Source organism: Pongo pygmaeus, chromosome 1 (genome assembly GCF_028885625.2).
Source record: "Pongo pygmaeus isolate AG05252 chromosome 1, NHGRI_mPonPyg2-v2.0_pri, whole genome shotgun sequence".
Classification (NCBI taxonomy): Eukaryota; Metazoa; Chordata; class Mammalia; order Primates; family Hominidae; genus Pongo; species Pongo pygmaeus.
The window spans coordinates 194,246,026-194,264,343 of NC_072373.2; the positions used below are offsets into that span (position 1 = coordinate 194,246,026).

The window sequence follows — 18,318 nt, forward strand, 5'->3', positions numbered from 1 at the left end:
GAGCTCAGGAAATCCGGAGGCAGGGGAGGGGGACATCGTTGCCACATTCCCCAGCCCTTTAAGACCCCCAAGGCAGGAAGGCTGCCCGGGCCTCACCAGCTTCCCTCACAGGCTCCTTCCTGGGAGGAAGGGGCTGCCTGTGCCCTCGAAGGCGCAAGGGAGGGCAGAAGGGAGGCTCGGAAGGTGTTGCAATCCCCAGCCCCCGGGCCTGTCAGAAGCCGAGCCATTAACGACAGAGCTCGGGGAGAGAAGCTGGACTGCAGCTGGTTTCAGGAACTTCTCTTGACGAGGAGAAGACAGACCAAGGAGGCCAAACAGGGGCCGGGCCAGAGGTGCCAACGTGAGTAGGGGATCCCTAGAGAGGGGCTGAGCCTTGGGCTTGATGGAGAGCTGGAATCCTGGGGCCACTCCCCACAGCTCTGCCAAGTGTTCATGTCCAGGGTCCTAGGCCTGGGGCCAGGGATTCGTCCTTTGGAACCCCAGCCCTGGACACTGAGTCTCTTTTCACAGGATGCCCCTACTTTTGCGGGTATTGCACCAGGGAAGTCACTCACAGCCAAGTATCTCCTTGGGGACACTGAGCTGGGCTGGGGACAGGCATAATCATTCTCCCCTCCCCATGCCTCTGTCTCTCAGGACCTGTGTGTCTGTGAGTTCCAGCCGCGCAACCCCTCCCCGTCTGGGTCTCTATTTCACTCTCTGTTTCCATCTTTCCTCCTCAGCTTCTCTCTGGCTTGCTATCTCTCTGAGTTTCTCTGTCTCGCATATTTCCTGCTATCCCTTGAATCTTAAACTCTCAGTAACAGACGCTTCCTGGGCTCCAGGCCTCCGAGTGCCCCCCACTCTCTGGGTCAGCGTACATTGGGCCCTTTTTCTCTGTCTCTCGACATCTCTCTGGCCTCAGTTGTCCTCTTGGTGGGTCTCTCTGTCATTTCAGTCTGTGTGGATTTCAGTCACCGCCTCGCTCTGTCACTCTTCGTGTTGCTCTCTCTTTATCTGCAGCATATCTGGAAATGCCTCTCCTCTCTGTTTATTCCCAGACCCCTCCTCCCTCCCCACCCTTCCCACAGAAAGAATCTCAACGTGAGAGTAGAAACAGCAAGGGAGCGAGGGGTGTGAACTGGGGAAGAGAGTGTGAGGGGAGAGGGTTGAGTGTGATGAGGGAGAAACAGAAAGAGGGAATGTGAAGGCAGCCAGCCCAGGAGGCATCGAGCTGTGCTGGGCCACAGGAGTGAGCACCTACAGAGCCCAACAGAGATGGCCGCAGTGACGGGAGGGCCAGGGGGCCCAGGAGTTAGGAGGAGAGGATCCAGAAAGGGGGCTTTGGAACTGCGCAGTGTGGCACAGACAAAAGCAAGCTGGCATTCCTGGGAAGTATGACCACACATGCTGTGAGGGAGGCAGGGGTGAGGGGAAAACTGAACTGTGCTGGATTCCGTGAGCTGCTGACCCGCTTTATGGCTCGTGAAAATAACCTATGGTTGCTGAGTGCCAACTCCATGCACGGCACAAGGCTAAATGCCTTTACCAAAATAATCTCATTTCATCCTCACAACAACCCTGAGGAGTGAGTGCTAATGTTATTTCTTTTCCACAGATGGGGAAACTGAGGCTCGGCTCGGAAAGGTGAAGTAACTTGTCCAAGGTCACAAAGCTGGTAAGTGGCGGAGCTGGAGATCAAGTCAGGTGACCTGAATCTGAGCTGGGCTCCAAACCTCTCTGCATATCAGCCCCCCAGAGAGTGAGACCATGCTCCAACAGGTCCTAGGCCCGCTTAACCAGGCTGGGGGATGTCCAGGGCTGCAGTGGAGTACCAGAGACTGAGGCCAAGCAGGCTAACACCCAGCACCCAGGGGGAGGATGCCGGGGCCTCTTGGGGTTAGGTTGTCTACTCTGGACCGGAGCCAGTGGAGGCGGATATGGTGGTACTGCACGCGGCATAGGCTGGGCCTGAAGCTGACCCTGGCTAGGGCAACAGGGCTGGGATATGATCAAAAGCACATGGAGATGAAAACCAGTGTCCCAAAATCTGGGCCTTGGAGGCTAAATCTTCCCCAACCAGTGTTGCGGGGGAATAATCAAACTGGTATGCTGTAGTAAGAAGGTTACCAACCACCGATGGGTAGACAGATGCTCGGGATAGTTATACAGGTTTCTCACTGCACAAAACTGAGGAGTAACTGGAGCCGAAATCCAGGCTGTTCCCTAGTTGCCAGGTCCTAGTGTGGTGCTGCATCCATCCTGAGGAAGGGGTGCTTTCTTTCTGATTTGCACAAAGGAGACTTACAGGCTAGCAGTCACTGGGTATTCTGATACTGCAATATATATACGGATAGACTGGGGGTTTGGGTAAGGCCCCTGTGAGCAGGAACAACCTTGGGTATCTGGGCAGTTCTTATCCACACCTCTGTCTGGGAGGAAGACAAAACGATTCTCCTACCTTTCTCCCTGCTGAGCACGAGGGATCTGCTGGGACACCACCTGCATGTATGTGTCCAGATATGTACATGCAAGCTGATCAGCGATTCCCACTGATCTGCCACCAAGAGCACCAACTCGTGCTGGAGGATCAGGTGTTGGCTCCAAGACCCCAATGGGAGCAGGGTGAAGATGAGGCTGGACACCCACCCAAGTGGCAGAAACCTCTGCATACTTCCTAAGACTGGAGCCAAGGCACCCTCCATCCAGGTGCTATGGCCGTGACCACATGATGTCTGACCCCAGAAGGCCACCAGAGGTCTGTGCCCAAAATTGGGGGCATACTGGACCCCTCGGGTGCCCCACTTGATATTCCCTCAGCCCACATGACTGAGGCAGCCAGCTTCCTGCAGGCATAACCTGACAGCCCTTGCCTCAGCTGCTCCATAGAATTCTCCCTTTCTTCCAGGGAGCGTCCCTGACAACACTGGCATGGCTTCCCCAGGAGAACCTGCCTAGTACTCATGCATGCCCAACCTGGATGTGCCAGGGAATGAACACCCCAAGAGGCATCCCTTGACCAATGGGGGGCAGGAGTCTGTGGGTAAATCTTCCCATCTTCCCTCCTATCCAAGGGATAAATTGACCCTCCAGTGGACAGCTCTGAGAAGTGTTCTTCATGGCTCTTTGGAAGGTTCCAGCAGGATAGAGCCCCAGTTGTCCATAGAGGTGACCAACATGATGATGTAACTTTGTGTTGGCTTTCTCTCCTTCCCTGTTTCATTATCCCCAGTCCCTTATCTGCTGCTAGGATCTTCTCAAAATAAACTACCAGCACGCAATTCCTCATCTCAGGTTCTGCTCTCTAGGGGGAGCCTAGCTTAGATAGCTGGGAAGGCAGAAGAATGCTCTTCCTCACTGCCTCTTTCCCTGCTCTTTCCTGGAAGGCAAGTATAATAACAGTGGCTGTCACTGTCATTTCCTATGTTCCAGGCACTGTGAAAAGCCCTTGACTTGCATCATTTTGTATCTTCCTCTCAAAGTCCCATGCAGTATAGGCTGCTGTTACTTCCATCTTGCAAAGAAACTAAGGCTCAGAGAAGTCAAGCAACCTAGTCAAAGCTGCACAGTGACAGACAAGGATTAAGATCAGCTCTGACTCCAAAGCCCATGGTCTTAAACAACCCTTCTGCCTCCAGGTGAACATCAAGTTGGTGCTATGGCAAGGCTGGGAACCTGCAGCCTGACTTGGGCTGCCCTGATCATCCTGCTGCTCCCCGGAAGTGAGTATGGCCAAGGATGAGGGTGCAGTGGGGAGGGGAAGTACAAAGAGAGATACTAGGAATTTCCTTGCACTGCCACATGGCTCCTGGGATTCCCAAAGAATCCCAAAAGACTCAAGACTGAGCCACAGATGTGGGGTAGCTGGTCTCCCACCCACAGACTTCCACAGGCAAACCACCACCCAAGAGGAATGGTGAGATGACCATCCTCTCACCAGGGCTGGTCATCCTGGAAAAGGCCAGTGAGGTGCAGATCTTGGCCGCAAATCTCTACCAAGCTGTCAGAAGGAAGCCATGGGTCCTACACAGCCTTGGTGGGCAGCAAAGGGATCAGGATGGAAGCTACAAGGGGACAGGTTTCATCCGGAAATAAAGAAGCCCAGGCAGAGCTTGGTTTCCAACCATGGAAACTCTGTCTTGAGACGTAGAGAACTTCCCATCCCCAGGGGTATGTAAGCTGAAGCCAGGATTGACAAAGATGCTGTGCAGCAGGGGTCGGCAAACTTTGTCTGACAGTAATGTTTAGGCTTTGCAGGCCACATACTGTCTCTGTTCCTTGTTTGTTTGTTTGTTTGTGAGACAGGGTCTCCCTCTGTTGCCCAGGCTGGAGTGCAGTGGCACAATCACAGCTCACTGCAACCTCAACCTCCTGGCCTCAAGTGATCTTCCTGCCTCAGCCTCCAAGGTAGTACAGGACATGCCACCACACCCAGCTAACTTTTTTTTTTTTTTTTTTGTATTTTTTGTAGAGATGTAGTTTGGCCATGTTGCCCAGGCTGGTCTCGAACTCCTGGGTTCCAGCAATCCACCTGCCCTGACCTCCCAAAGTATGGGGATTACAAGCATGACCCGCCATGCCCTGCCTATTGCATTTTTTTTGTTTTTTTGTTTTTTGAGATGGAGTCTCACTCTCTTGCCCAGGCTGAAGTACAGTAGCATGATCTCAGCTCACTGCAACCTCTGCCTGCCGGGTTCAAGCGATTCTCCAGCCTCAGCCTCCTGAATAGCTGGGATTACAGGCACCTGCCACCAGGCCCGGCAAATTTTTGTATTTTTACTAGAGATGGGGTTTCACCATGTTGGCCAGGCTGGTCTCAAACTCCTGACCTCAGGTGATCCACCCACCTCGGCCTCCCAAAGTGCTGGGATTACAGGCATGAACCACTGCGCCCAGCCCCGTGGCATGTTTTTATTTGGTTTCTGCTTTGCTTGTTTTTAACTCTTTAAAAATGTAAGGAACATTCTTAGTTGTTAGGCCATACAAAAATAGGCCACTCAAGCCCTGCTGTAGAGGGCAGAACATCAGGTAGAGTTTTGAAGCAAACAACCTTGTAAAGTTCCTTCCAGCCTGAAATCCTGAGTCTGGGCCGGGCGCGGTGGCTCACGCCTGTAATCCCAGCACTTTGGGAGGCCTAGGCGGGTGGATTACAAGGTCAGGAGATAGAGACCATCCTGGTGAACACAGTGAAACCCTGTCTCTACCAAAAATACAAAAAATTAGTCGGGCATGGTGCCGGGTGCCTGTAGTCCCAGCTACTCGGGAGGCTGAGGCAGGAGAATGGCGTGAGCCCGGCAGGCGGAGGTTGCAGTGAGCCGAGATCGCGCCACTGCATTCCAGCCTGGGCAGCAGAGTGACTCCGTCTCAAAAAAAAAAAAAAAAAAGAAATCCTGAGCCTGTGAAGCAGTAGAAGCCCTTTGTTGAGAATCATGAACTTGCTCGGTGACCCTGGGAAAACTGCTTCTCCTCTTAGGGCCTTCGCATCCTCATCAGTAAAATGGGCCTAAGAACACCTGAGAGAGGACAGAAAGCATTGTGGGCAAAGTGTATGTTGATTTGTTTGTTTATTTATTTATCAAAAAAAATTCATCAGCCGGGCACGGTGGCTCACGCCTGTCATCCTAGCACATTGGGAGGCCAAGGCAGGTGGATCACGAGGTCAGGAGCTCAAGACCAGCCTGCCAGCATGGTGAAAACCCGTCTCTACTAAAAATACAAAAAAAAAATTAGCCAGGCATGGTGATGCATGCCTGTAGCCCCAGCTACTCGGGAGGCTGAGGCAGGAGAATCGCTTGAACCCGGGAGGCGGAGGTTGCAGTGAGTTGAGATTGTGCCACAGCACTCCAGCCTGGGTGACAGAGTGAAACTCCTTCTCAAAATAATAATAATAATAAATATTCACCAAGGTCCTACTGTGTACTAGGCACTGGGAATACAGTAATAAGCAAACAGCCAAGTTCTGCTGGCCTCACAGAATTTATAGTCTAGCTGGAGTGATAGATAAGTAAATAATCATAAGACTCTATAATTATGAAGGATAATAAGAGCCTTGAGGAAGTACAGGGACCTTGGCCTCCTCCAGTTCGTTAGTGCCTGGTCTGGTTTCTTCAAGATGCCTAAGCATTAACCAGGTGAAACAGGGGCGGGAGAGTGAAAGAAAAGTCCCTCCAAAAAGAACAGCAGATCGGGCACAGTGGCTCACATCTGTAGTCCCAGCACTTTGGAAGGCTAAGGCAGGAGGATTGCTTGAGCCCAGGAGTTCAAGATTAGCCTGGGCAACATAGTGAAACCCCATCTCTACCAAAAAAAAAAAAAAAAAAAATCAAAAAATTAGCAAGGTGTGCTGGCATGAACCTGTAGTCCCAGCTATTCAGGAGGCTGAGGTGGGAGGATCACTTGAGCCTAGGAGGTCAAGGGTGCACTGAGCCGTGATCGTGCCACTGCACTCCAGCCTGAGTGACAGAGCAAGAACTTGAAGAAAAAAAAGAAAAGAAAAAGAAAACCAAAACAAAACAGCAACAACAACAACAAAAAAAAAAAACAGCAGGTGCAAAGATCCAGAGATTAGAAAGATTAGGGAGTTTTCAAAGAATAGCAAGAATGAGCCAGAATGGCTGGAGCTGAGAGACCGGTATAAGGTGGAACTGAGAGGGTCAGGTAGGGGCCAGGCCACAGGAGCTATGTGAAGGATTTGAGTCTTTATCCTAAAGATGGCAGCAAATACTCACATGCCAGACACTGCTCTAAATGCCTTCCAGATGTTATCGCATGTAATCCTTCCAGCAACACTAAGGTAGGGACGATTTTTATCCCCATTTTACAGATGAGAAAACTGAGGCACAGGAAGTCTCAGAAATATACCAGGATCATGTAATTAATAAGCAATAGAACCAGAATTTAAACCTAGGCAGTCTAGTTCAACATCCACACTCATCCATCACACCATACTGCCTTTCAGAGCAATAATGTGCCATTGAAGTGCTGCGATGGAGATGGGGTAGCAGAATCAGATTTGAATTGTGAAAAGATTGCTGTGGCTATGGGTTCTTATCACTCTAATCACTGCTTGCACCATCCTTGGGGAGGGCACTGGGGAGTTAACAGTCTCCATCTGGTGGTGTGCTGGTGCTGGCTTGCAAAAACTAATTGTGCACATCTCTTCCCAACTCCCCAATCAATGATGTCACATCAATAGGCTTAAATCAGCTACGGTGAGAGCATTTACACCATGGAAAGGCACACACTACAAACCAGGGTCTGCTTTTCTCTGCCAAGCTGGCTGACAAACAGTTACCAGCACATCACTATCTCTGTCTCACCCCCGTAGCCTCTCGAAGTCTCCGTCCACATCCCTCCATTTCCAGCCTCCATATCTTGAAGGGTGAGACAGGAAGGTGAGGCCCCTGAGTCTAGGAGTACAAAGGCCTAGATTATAGCCCAGCTCTGCTAGGCAGAGGCGTCGTTCCCGGCCCATTCTCTTCCACCCCAGGTCTGGAGGAGTGCGGGCACATCAGTGTCTCAGCCCCCATCGTCCACCTGGGGGATCCCATCACAGCCTCCTGCATCATCAAGCAGAACTGCAGCCATCTGGACCCGGAGCCACAGATTCTGTGGAGACTGGGAGCAGAGCTTCAGCCCGGGGGCAGGCAGCAGCGTCTGTCTGATGGGACCCAGGAATCTATCATCACCCTGCCCCACCTCAACTACACTCAGGCCTTTCTCTCCTGCTGCCTGAACTGGGGCAACAGCCTGCAGATCCTGGACCAGGTTGAGCTGCGCGCAGGCTGTAAGTCCTTCCAGCCAACCAACTACTCTGCCTCCAACACCCTCCTGCCAATACTAATAAGAATATTACCAGCCGGGTGCGCTGGCTCATGCCTGTATTCCCAGCACTTTGGGAGGCCGAAGCGGGCAGATCACCTGAGGTCAGGAGTTCATGACCAGCCTGGCCAACAAGGCGAAACCCCGCCTCTACTAAAAACACAAAAAATTAGCCAGGCGTAGTGGCGGGCGCCTGTAATTCCAGCTACTCGGGAGGCTGAGGCAGGAGAATTGCTCAAACCCAGGAAGCGGAGGTTGCAATGAGCCGAGATCACGCCACTGCACTCCAGCCTGGGCAACAAAAGTGAAACTTGGTCTCAAAAAAAAAGAATACTACCTATTGAGCTCTTATCTAATAAGCACTTCATGGGCATGATATCAGGTAACAGTAGTACCAGTTGGCACTACTATGTAGCCTCACTTTGTAGATGAGGAAACTGAGGTTCAGGGAGGGTAACTGACTTGCCCTTATCACACATTAATAAGGATGGAGGCAGTGTGGCTCTAAAGCCAGTGTTGTGACCACTACTCTACATAGCCCAAGTCCTCAGCCATCAGAGGGTGTCTCCAGGGAGAACATCCTCTACCAGCTGGGCTTGTCCCCAGCTTGTCCCCCACCCCAGTTTCAAACTTCCTTTCAAACTGAGCAGGATGGAGTTTGTGCCAAGCTGAGGCATAAGGAAAAAACAAAGACCAAGGTTCTTGTTTAAGAATCAGTAATGGGCCAGGCGCAGTGGCTCACACCTGTAATCCCAGCACTTTGGGAGCCTGAGGTGGGTGGATCATTTGAGGTCAGGAGTTTGAGACCAGCCTGGCCAACACGGGGAAACCCCATCTCTACTAAAAATACAAAAATTAGCCGAGTGAGCCGAGATCACGCCACTGCACTCCAGCCTGGGCCACAGAGTAAGACTCTGTCTCAAAAAAAAAAAAAAAAAGCATCAGTAATGGCCACTGCTAATACTTACGAAGCATTTCCTGTATGTCAGGCACTGTTCTGAGCACTTCATGTAGAGTGAGTCATTTAGCCCTTGTGATAACGCTAGGGGGTGGGATTTTACCATTATCCCCATTTTACAGATGAAGATGCTGAGGCACAGAGCAGTTAAATAACTTCAAGATCACAGGGCTAATGAATGGCAGGACCAGGATGAAAACTCAAACACTACACTGTCACTGACAAAGGGTCTGGAGTTGGGGGGCTTGGAAGTGGGCCACCACTGGACTGCTGGGAGTCTGTGATGCTTGCCACTGTGCGTGCCTGCAACTTAGCTTCCCCCAGGGCTGTCCTTCCAGAGCCACTATGCCTGGAGACAGGGGGACAGACAAGGTGACAACAGAGGAACCAAGCCAGGGCAAGGCAACACAGCCAGCTGGTCCCAGAGGAAGCTTTCTGAGTGGTCCCACCCAAAGCCCTCACACTCTCCCCACCCACATGCAGACCCTCCAGCCGTACCCCACAACCTCTCCTGCCTCATGAACCTCACAACCAGCAGCCTTATCTGCCAGTGGGAGCCAGGACCTGAGACCCACCTACCCACCAGCTTCACTCTGAAGAGCTTCAAGTGAGGAGGGGCCCCCACCCTGGTCCCCTCGCTTTGGATTCTGGGGTAGGGCATGGGTAGGATGCTGGGCATGCCTCTGGGAGGGAGAAGGGAGCCTCGCTTTCTTCCTCTGCTTGGCACCCAAGCCTGGACTATTGGCAGGAGCCGGGGCAACTGTCAGACCCAAGGGGACTCCATCCTGGACTGCGTGCCCAAGGACGGGCAGAGCCACTGCTCCATTCCACGCAGACACCTGCTGTTGTACCAGAATATGGGCATCTGGGTGCAGGCGGAGAACGCGCTGGGGACCAGCATGTCCCCACAACTGTGTCTTGATCCCATGGACGTTGGTGGGTGATGCAGGGGAGGGAGGGGGTCCCCAAAATGGGCAGACACTGAGAGGAATGGAGAGGGAAACACAGAACCAGCCACAGACAAGAAGACACTGGAAGACCTAGAGACAGAGGCACAGAAGAGGGACAGAGACAAAGAAAGGTGCAGCTGGACACAGAGAAATGGGGACACAGACCCAGAGACAGGAAGAGACACAGAGGCAAAGAGACACATTCAGTCATGCTTTCAGCGCGTTTCCTGAAGCACCCACTACATGTTAGGCACTGCTCTAGGTACTGGGGACATAAAGCATCAAAAATCCTGCCCTCAGAATGTTAGATTCCAGTGGGGAGAAAAATAAGATAGAATTTCAGATAGCAATAAGCAGAAAGGAGAAATTAAAGGAGGAGAAGGGCATAGAGAGACGGGGGGAAGGGGAGCACTGGCTATTTCAATATGTTGGTCAAGAAAGGCCTCACTAAGAGGGTGACAATTGAGCAGATCCTTGAAGGAAATGAGGGAGCAAGCTGCTGGATATCTGGAGGGAAAACATTTCAAGCAGAAGTAACAACCAGTGCAAAGGAACTGGGGCAAGAGTGGAAACAGAGACCTAGAGAGAAACAAAGACACATAGAGACCGAACCACAGAAACGTGCCATTGGCAACATGGACAGATGGTTAACCACAGACAGGGAGACAAGAGGGAGCTAAGGCAGAGCCCTCTAGAGTGGGATAGGGAGACTTTCTGACAGCCCCACTCCTTGCAGTGAAACTGGAGCCCCCCATGCTGCGCACCATGGACCCCAGCCCTGAAGCGGCCCCTCCCCAGGCAGGCTGCCTACAGCTGTGCTGGGAGCCATGGCAGCCAGGCCTGCACATAAATCAGAAGTGTGAGCTGCGCCACAAGCCGCAGCATGGAGAAGCTAGCTGGGCACTGGTGAGGCAGAGGGCAACCTGGAGAGCCTGAGGTGGTGGGGGCTGGGGGCAGGGGACAGGGTAAGTCGGGCTCGAGCTGGCCCTAGAATGGCCCAGCGATCCAAGGCTCAGAGTCATGTCCGCCCCCCACCAGGTGGGCCCCCTGCCCTTGGAGGCCCTTCGATATGAGCTCTGCGGGCTCCTCCCAGCCACGGCCTACACCCTGCAGATACGCTGCATCCGCTGGCCCCTGCCTGGCCACTGGAGCGACTGGAGCCCCAGCCTGGAGCTGAGAACTACCGAACGGGGTAAGGAGGTGATGAGAGGCTGGGAGCAGCCAACAGTATCCAGTCCAGGCCCCAGGCCCCTCCCCAACTGGCACCCCCTCTTCTTGTTCCATCCACAGCCCCCACTGTGAGACTGGACACATGGTGGCGGCAGAGGCAGCTGGACCCCAGGACAGTGCAGCTGTTCTGGAAGGTGACTCCCTCTGAAGGCCATCCCTCCACCTTGACACCTCCTCCAATCCAAACAGATCCCTACAAACCAGAGCTTAGGACTCCAACAGGTCTGGGAGGCGTGGATGCATATTTATATGTGATTTGCATGCACTTTGCATGCGCCTAGGGAGCGAGTTAGCTTTTGGAGAGACTATAATGCAGGTCACAGGGTGGTTCAGTGAATAGTTAAGAGCCTGCTGTGTCCACTGACTTGTTTCTTCCTGCCCTCCTTCCTAGAACCTAGCACAAGGGAACGGAGGGAAAAGGGGAGGCGGGTGAGAAGCCTGGCCCCCAGCCTGGGGAGGCTCCGTTTGTATGATCCATCCACCCCACCTAGAGGCTCTCCTCGACTCAAGATGAGCTGCACATCCCCTTCTCTTTTTCCTCCTGTGCCCCACAGCCAGTGCCCCTGGAGGAAGACAGCGGACAGATCCAAGGTTATGTGGTTTCTTGGAGACCCTCAGGCCAGGCTGGGGCCATCCTGCCCCTCTGCAACACCACAGAGCTCAGCTGCACCTTCCACCTGCCTTCAGAAGCCCAGGAGGTGGCCCTTGTGGCCTATAACTCAGCCGGGACCTCTCGTCCCACCCCGGTGGTCTTCTCAGAAAGCAGAGGTAAAGGGGGCTGGCAGCCAGAAGAGCACAGAGGTCAAACGCATCAATTCAAAGGCTAGACTGCCTGGGTTCAAATCTAGTCCTATTGGCCGGGCGCGGTGGCTCACGCCTGTAATCCCAGCACTTTGGGAGGCCGAGGTGGGCAGATCATCTGAGGTTAGGAGTTCAAGACCAGCCTGGCCTACATGGTGAAACCCCTGTCTCTACTAAAAATACAAAAATTAGCCGGGCATGGTGGTGGGCACCTGTAATCCCAGCTACTCAGGAGGCTGAGGCAGGAGAATTGCTTGAACCTGGGAGGCAGAGGTTGCAGCAGGCTGAGATCATGCCATTGCACTCTAGCCTGGGCAACAGAGGGAGACTCCGTCTCAAAAAAACAAAAAACAAAAAACTAGTGCTATCACTTGCTAACAGTGTGACCTGAGCAAGTTACCTCCCATCCCCAGCCTCTGTTTACACATCCAGCAGATGGGGATGATAACAGCACCTACTGAGCAGTGCCGTGGGGTGTACATGAGTTAAGAGAAGTGCCTGGCATAAAGTAACTGCTCTGCATGTGTCTGCTGTTGTTATTATCATTAGCCAGAACAAGGTTAAGTTCTCTCTCTCTCACACACACACACTCACAGCCCATTCTGCCAAGAAAGCCAAGAGAGAAAGCCCCAGGCTTTTCCACCTGGAACATGGTCTATGAGTTCATTGCTCATTCTCAGGAGATCAGCTGCCACCACCCATTGCTTTCCCTAAACATGGGTCCTCGCAAGGTGGGACTAATAATCACAATAACAATAATCATAGCTAATACTCCCACTTACTAGCTGTGTAATCTTAGATAAGTTTCTTAACCTCTCTGTGTCTCTCAGTTTTCTCATTAGTAAAATGAGGAAAAGAGTAGTACTTCCTGGGTATGACTATTAGAGGACTCAGTGAATTAAAATGTATCAAGGAGTCCAGTACGGTGGCTCACGCCTGTAATCCCAGCACTTTGGGAGGCTGAGGCGGGCAGATCACCTTAGGTCAGGAGGTCAAGACCAGCCTGGCCAACATAATGAAACCCCATCTCTACTACAAATACAAAAATTAGCCGGGTATGGTGGCAGTTGCCTGTAATCCCAGCTACTTGGGAGGCTAAGGCAGGAGAATCACTTGAACCAGGGACGGGGAGGTTGCAATGAGCCGAGATGGCGCCACTGCACTCCAGCTTGGGCGACAGAGCAAGTCTCTGCATAAAAAATAAAATAAAGTAAGGTAAAGTAAAAAGTAAAGTAAAATAAAATAAAATATATCAAGGACTACGCCTGACACATACCAAGAACAAAAGAGTGTTAGCTGTTATCACTAACAAGAACTACTCTGTGCCAGGCACTATGCCAGGCTTGTTTCGTACATCAAGTCATTTAATCTGCACTGAGACCCTATGAGGTAGGAACTTTTATCATCATTTCCACTTTACAGATGAGGAAACTGAGGCTAAGATGTTGACCTACCAAAGGTCACCCAGCCTGTAAGTAGCAAAGCCAGGATTTGAACCTAGGCTTCTGGCTCAAGGGCCTGCATTCTTTTCACCTTCATTCCACCATTTCCCACCCTGTCTCCAGGCCCAGCCCTGACCAGACTCCATGCCATGGCCCGAGACCCTCACAGCCTCTGGGTAGGCTGGGAGCCCCCCAGTCCATGGCCTCAGGGCTATGTGATTGAGTGGGGCCTGGGCCCCCCCAGCGCGAGCAATAGCAACAAGACCTGGAGGATGGAACAGAATGGGAGCGCCACGGGGTTTCTGCTGAAGGGTGAGGCTGGCCTGGAAAGTTGGGCAGGGTCAGGGACAAAGGGAGGCAGTGCTTGTCTGACAATAGGCATGGGACAACCTAAACTGCTCAAGAGACATGGATTCTCCAGCCTTTCTTGATCCTTCGCTGTTCTCATTTCATATCCTCATAATCACGAATTTCTTCCTACAGTCTAACCTGATCCTTTTTCTATAGCCCTGACTCTGCCCCCTTCTAGCTCTCTCTTCCACTTTTCTTCCCTAACTCTCATCAAATGATCTAAAGAAGATATTGTGGAGGTTAACCCTGAATCATGAGGCCAGGTTAGCCCTCACTAGAGGTCTGAGGCTAGCTCCTGATCTTTAGCACAGGTTAGGCCCTAACAGAAGTGCCTACCCCATTTTCTCTCTACAGAGAACATCAGGCCCTTTCAGCTCTATGAGATCACTGTGACTCCTTTGTACCAGGACACCATGGGACCCTCCCAGCATGTCTATGCCTACTCCCAAGAAATGGGTTTGTCAACCATCAGGCCCCTTTCCAGAATCCTCTCCTCTCTCTCCCAAGGCTCTGCCTGGTCCCCATCAATCAGGAGTATAGGGAACATTGCCTTCCTACCATACTTCCGGCCCTGGAGAGGATCTCTCCCAATCCCCTGGCTTACACTGGATCCCTACAGCTGGACAGAAATCAGGTGCTGGGATAGAAATTGAGTAGGGAGTTGGCACAATTCAAGGAGCAAACCTGGCAAAAATCAATCCATTTCCCAGACAAAAATAAGGTGTTATATGTGACAGAAATTGGACAGAGGGGCCGGGTGCAGTGGCTCACACCTGTAATCCTAACACTCTGGGAGGCCGGAGCAGGCAGATCCCCTGAGCTCAAGAGTTTGAGACCAGCCTCGGCAATCTTGTCTCTACAGAAAAATAAATAAATAAATAAACCAACCAACCAAAAATTAGCTGGGTGCAGCGACATGTGCCTGTAACCCCAGCTACTTGAGAGGCTGAGGTGGGAGGACTGGAGGGCTTGAGCCCAGGAGGTCGAGGCTGTAGTGAGCCAAGATGGTGCCACTGCACTCCAGCCTGGGTGACAGAGCGAGACCCTGTCTCAAAAACAAAAACAAAAGAAATTAGACAGAGGACCTGGCATAAATTCGAAGAGTGAGTGGCAGAAATCAGAGAGTAAATCAGATGAAATCAGGCCTGGTAGAAATCAGAAAGTGAGGCTTTAGAGTCAAGCAGAGCCAGGTTCAAATCCTGGCTCAGACACTTATTAGCAGTAGATGGAATCTAGATTAAGTCCCTGGGAAAAATGAGGGTTGGGCATGAGTCCCCTTGGACTCTTTTCTCACCCACCCCACAGTGTCTGGGAAGCCACAAGAAGTCCAATCGGGCTCTTGCTCTGCCCCACTCCCTTCAGCCCCTGCACCTCTCTCTTCCCATAGCTCCCTCCCATGCCCCAGAGCTGCATCTAAAGCACATTGGCAAGACCTGGGTACAGCTGGAGTGGGTGCCTGAGCCCCCTGAGCTGGGGAAGAGCCCCCTTACCCACTACACCATCTTCTGGACCAACGTTCAGAACCAGTCCTTCTGTGAGTCTATCCTCAGTTCCCCCACAGCCCCAGAAGGCCTGGGAGGGGGTGCTCAGCTGCCACGGAGGCAGCTTTAGCATCCAGGCCTACGCTGACCGTACACCCCTCCCAGCCGCCATCCTGAATGCCTCCTCCCGTGGCTTTGTCCTCCATGGCCTGGAGCCCGCCAGTCTGTATCACATCCACCTCATGGCTGCCAGCCAGGCCGGGGCCACCAACAGTACAGTCCTCACCCTGATGACCTTGACTCCAGGTAAGGGGAGATGGGGGCTAGGCAGAGATGGCTGTTGAGAGGGTACCCCACCCAAAGGATGCTGATTTTGAGAGTAGATGGGGACTGACTTTGAATCCCCTGGTCGGAGGAAGGAGACCCAGCCTTCCCAACATGCATTCTAACTTCTTCTGGCCCTGCCCTCTCTGCAGAGGGGTCGGAGCTACACATCCTCCTGGGCCTGTTCGGCCTCCTGCTCTTGCTCACCTGCCTCTGTGGAACTGCCTGGCTCTGCTGCAGCCCCAAGTGAGTCCCTTTGACAGACCTGAGATCCTGCTTCCCCCACCCACAGGGAACCTCAGGTCCAGGTGGGCCCATCTAAGTCCCTTCCAGCCTTCCCAAACTTTGGGGCCCATGTCTGAGAGTCCCAGCCCCCAGGTTCTTCTCTCTGCCCTAAGTGTAGCTGTACCTCTTCAGGTGGGGTGGGTGGGACAAAAAATGGAAAGATCGGAGGGTGTGTCTGACCCAGCCTCCACCTGCCCCCTTCTCCAGCAGGAAGAATCCCCTCTGGCCAAGTGTCCCAGACCCAGCTCACAGCAGCCTGGGGTCCTGGGTGCCCACAATCATGGAGGAGGTGAGAATCCAGGAGGGAGAGGGAAATGAGATGGGGATGTCGGCCCAGGCTCAGTGAAGGGACACCTTCTGAAGCCAAGTACTCAGGCCTTCCTGTCACGTCCAGCAACATCCCATCCCTTTGGAGTGAAGCAGACCCAACTTTGAATCCCACCTCTGTCCATCTCAAAGCCTCAGTCACCTCCCTGTGATACGGAAAAACTGACCATGCTGAGTCTGAACGGCGCATGGCATGTGTCAGGCATGTGCGAGGAACATACTAGTGCTTTGCAAGTGGAACCCTTTGTGTTCCACCAGTAACAACAGGAATGTCCCCACAACTGCCTGGACCCAGACAGGGATGGTGGCTGGGGCAGACATCTGAAAAGAGCCGTGCTCTCACCCCACATCCTTGTGTGCAGGATGCCTTCCAGCTGCCCGGCCTTGGCACGCCACCCATCACCAAGCTCACAGTGCTGGAGGAGGACAAGAAGAAGCCGGTGCCCTGGGAGTCCCATAACAGCTCAGAGACCTGTGGCCTCCCCACTCTGGTCCAAACCTATGTGCTCCAGGGGGACCCAAGAGCAGCTTCCACCCAGCCCCAATCCCAGTCTGGCACCAGCGATCAGGTCCTTTATGGGCAGCTGCTGGGCAGCCCCACAAGCCCAGGGCCAGGGCACTATCTCCGCTGTGACTCCACTCAGCCCCTCTTGGCGGGCCTCACCCCCAGCCCCAAGTCCTATGAGAACCTCTGGTTCCAGGCCAGCCCCTTGGGGACCCTGGTAACCCCAGCCCCAAGCCAGGAGGACGACTGTGTCTTTGGGCCACTGCTCGACTTCCCCCTCCTGCAGGGGATCCGGGTGCATGGGATGGAGGGGCTGGGGAGCTTCTAGGGCTTCCTGGGGTTCCCTTCTTGGGCCTGCCTCTTAAAGGCCTGAGCTAGCTGGAGGAGAGGGGAGGATCCATAAGCCCATGACTAAAAACTACCCCAGTCCAGGCTCTCACCATCTCCAGTCACCAGCATCCCCCTCTCCTCCCAATCTCCATAGGCTGGGCCTCCCAGGCGATCTGCATACTTTAAGGACCAGATCATGCTCCAGCCAGCCCCCCTGCCAATAGCCTTTTGTGCTTGTTTCCTTAACTTCAGTATTGTAAACTAGTTTTTGGTTTGGAGTTTTGTTGTTTATAGACACTCTTGGGTGTACCTGAGTCTCTGTTATTTATTTTTCAGGGCCCAGCAGTCAGGGGGAAACTTCTGAGTTGGTCCTTTCTTCCTCCCTCCCTTCCTTCCTCCCTTCCTTCCTCCCTCCCTTCCTTCCCCCCTTCCTTCCTTCCTCCCTTCCTTCCCTTCCTTCCTTCCTCCCTTCCCTTCCTTCCTTCCCTTCCTCCCTTCCCTCCTTCCTTCCCTTGCTTCCTTCTGCTAGCTCTCAGCATCTAGGCCCTATGCAAATGACTCAGCTCAGTTCACCCTCAGAGAGCTGCATTCTAGTGGTGGAGACTTGAAAACTGATCCTTAGGGCACAGTGGCATGGGTTACATGGGGGGAGTGACAGAGTGCGGTGGGACACGGTGAAGAGACTTTGGAAAAAAATAACCCCTGTTGGGGAAATAAAATTAAAGACAAAATCCCCTGCCAATGCAGAAAACCTCTTCACAAGGGTAGAAAAGAAAGAAAACAGTGTTATTATTGAATAAGCATTAAACCAGAATGTGATACACTGGTGATCCACTAAAGAGACTGCAAAGAGAAAAAAATCTTATCCTTTTATGTAGCCAAGTGAATACAACTTAGAGTATCCATTTTCTCAAGATAAACAATAACTGGTCCTCAAGCAAGAGGACTTGGCGGCACCTCACTCTAAATTTACCTGGTAAGTGGGAAGCCACTTGTGTCTGCTAATGGCCTTTATCCAAAGGAAAAATCGATTTCCCCTATCTTTATAACAAGGGGTAGGTTGCAACTAAGAGCTAGGCACCAACTGAAGTTAGGCTCCTACCCTCCCACACGAACTGAGAGAGAGAGAGCACTATCCTCCTTAATTATTACATTTCAAAGGGTTGGCTCCCAGGTCCTTGAGAAAAACATCCCGGGGTTGTAAAATTGGCAAGAGGTTTATTTACCTTTTAAGAAGATTTACATTCATCGCAAAGCAGTAGAGAAAGTATTCACAATTACAAGTTTTCTAAAGTAAATGCTCTCAGAAAAGTGAGGGGAAGGAGTCTTTTCCCTTTTTGTGCCAGGGAAAATTAAATTTTCTTTTTCTTACTTCTAATTTGTATTCACCTTACACCATTCATTTCACAAATAACATCACCGTTAAGATTTACTAAATGCTCACCATATACCAGGTGGTCTGCATACAACTGCCTTAGTTAATCCTCTCAACAACCTAAAAGAGAGATATTGTTATTACTATCCCTACAGGGCC

The 18,318-nt window shown here is 52.2% G+C and overlaps 1 protein-coding gene across 1 annotated transcript; it reads left to right on the forward strand.

The window, feature by feature from the left end:
• Positions 1 to 205: 205 nt before the first annotated feature.
• CSF3R (colony stimulating factor 3 receptor) lies at positions 206 to 17,400 on the forward strand. Its single transcript, XM_054452506.2, has 17 exons — positions 206 to 340; positions 1,598 to 1,657; positions 3,618 to 3,701; positions 7,469 to 7,765; positions 9,242 to 9,365; positions 9,507 to 9,694; positions 10,445 to 10,614; positions 10,747 to 10,900; positions 10,999 to 11,072; positions 11,493 to 11,706; positions 13,305 to 13,493; positions 13,887 to 13,988; positions 14,920 to 15,066; positions 15,179 to 15,319; positions 15,490 to 15,583; positions 15,830 to 15,911; positions 16,312 to 17,400. The coding sequence occupies exons 3-17, from the start codon at positions 3,638 to 3,640 to the stop codon at positions 16,780 to 16,782; spliced, it is 2,511 nt and encodes an 836-aa protein (XP_054308481.1). The 5' UTR covers positions 206 to 340; positions 1,598 to 1,657; positions 3,618 to 3,637; the 3' UTR covers positions 16,783 to 17,400.
• The last annotated feature ends 918 nt before the right edge of the window (positions 17,401 to 18,318 follow it).

Bases quoted from the DNA above. Each gene is read 5' to 3' on its own strand.
- CSF3R (XM_054452506.2), top strand. From the start codon at position 3,638: ATGGCAAGGCTGGGAACCTGCAGCCTGACTTGGGCTGCCCTGATCATC. The intron at 11,073-11,492 runs GTGACTCCCTCT...TGTGCCCCACAG, and splicing joins CAGTGCAGCTGTTCTGGAAG to CCAGTGCCCCTGGAGGAAGA. The intron at 15,584-15,829 runs GTGAGTCCCTTT...CCCCTTCTCCAG, and splicing joins TGGCTCTGCTGCAGCCCCAA to CAGGAAGAATCCCCTCTGGC.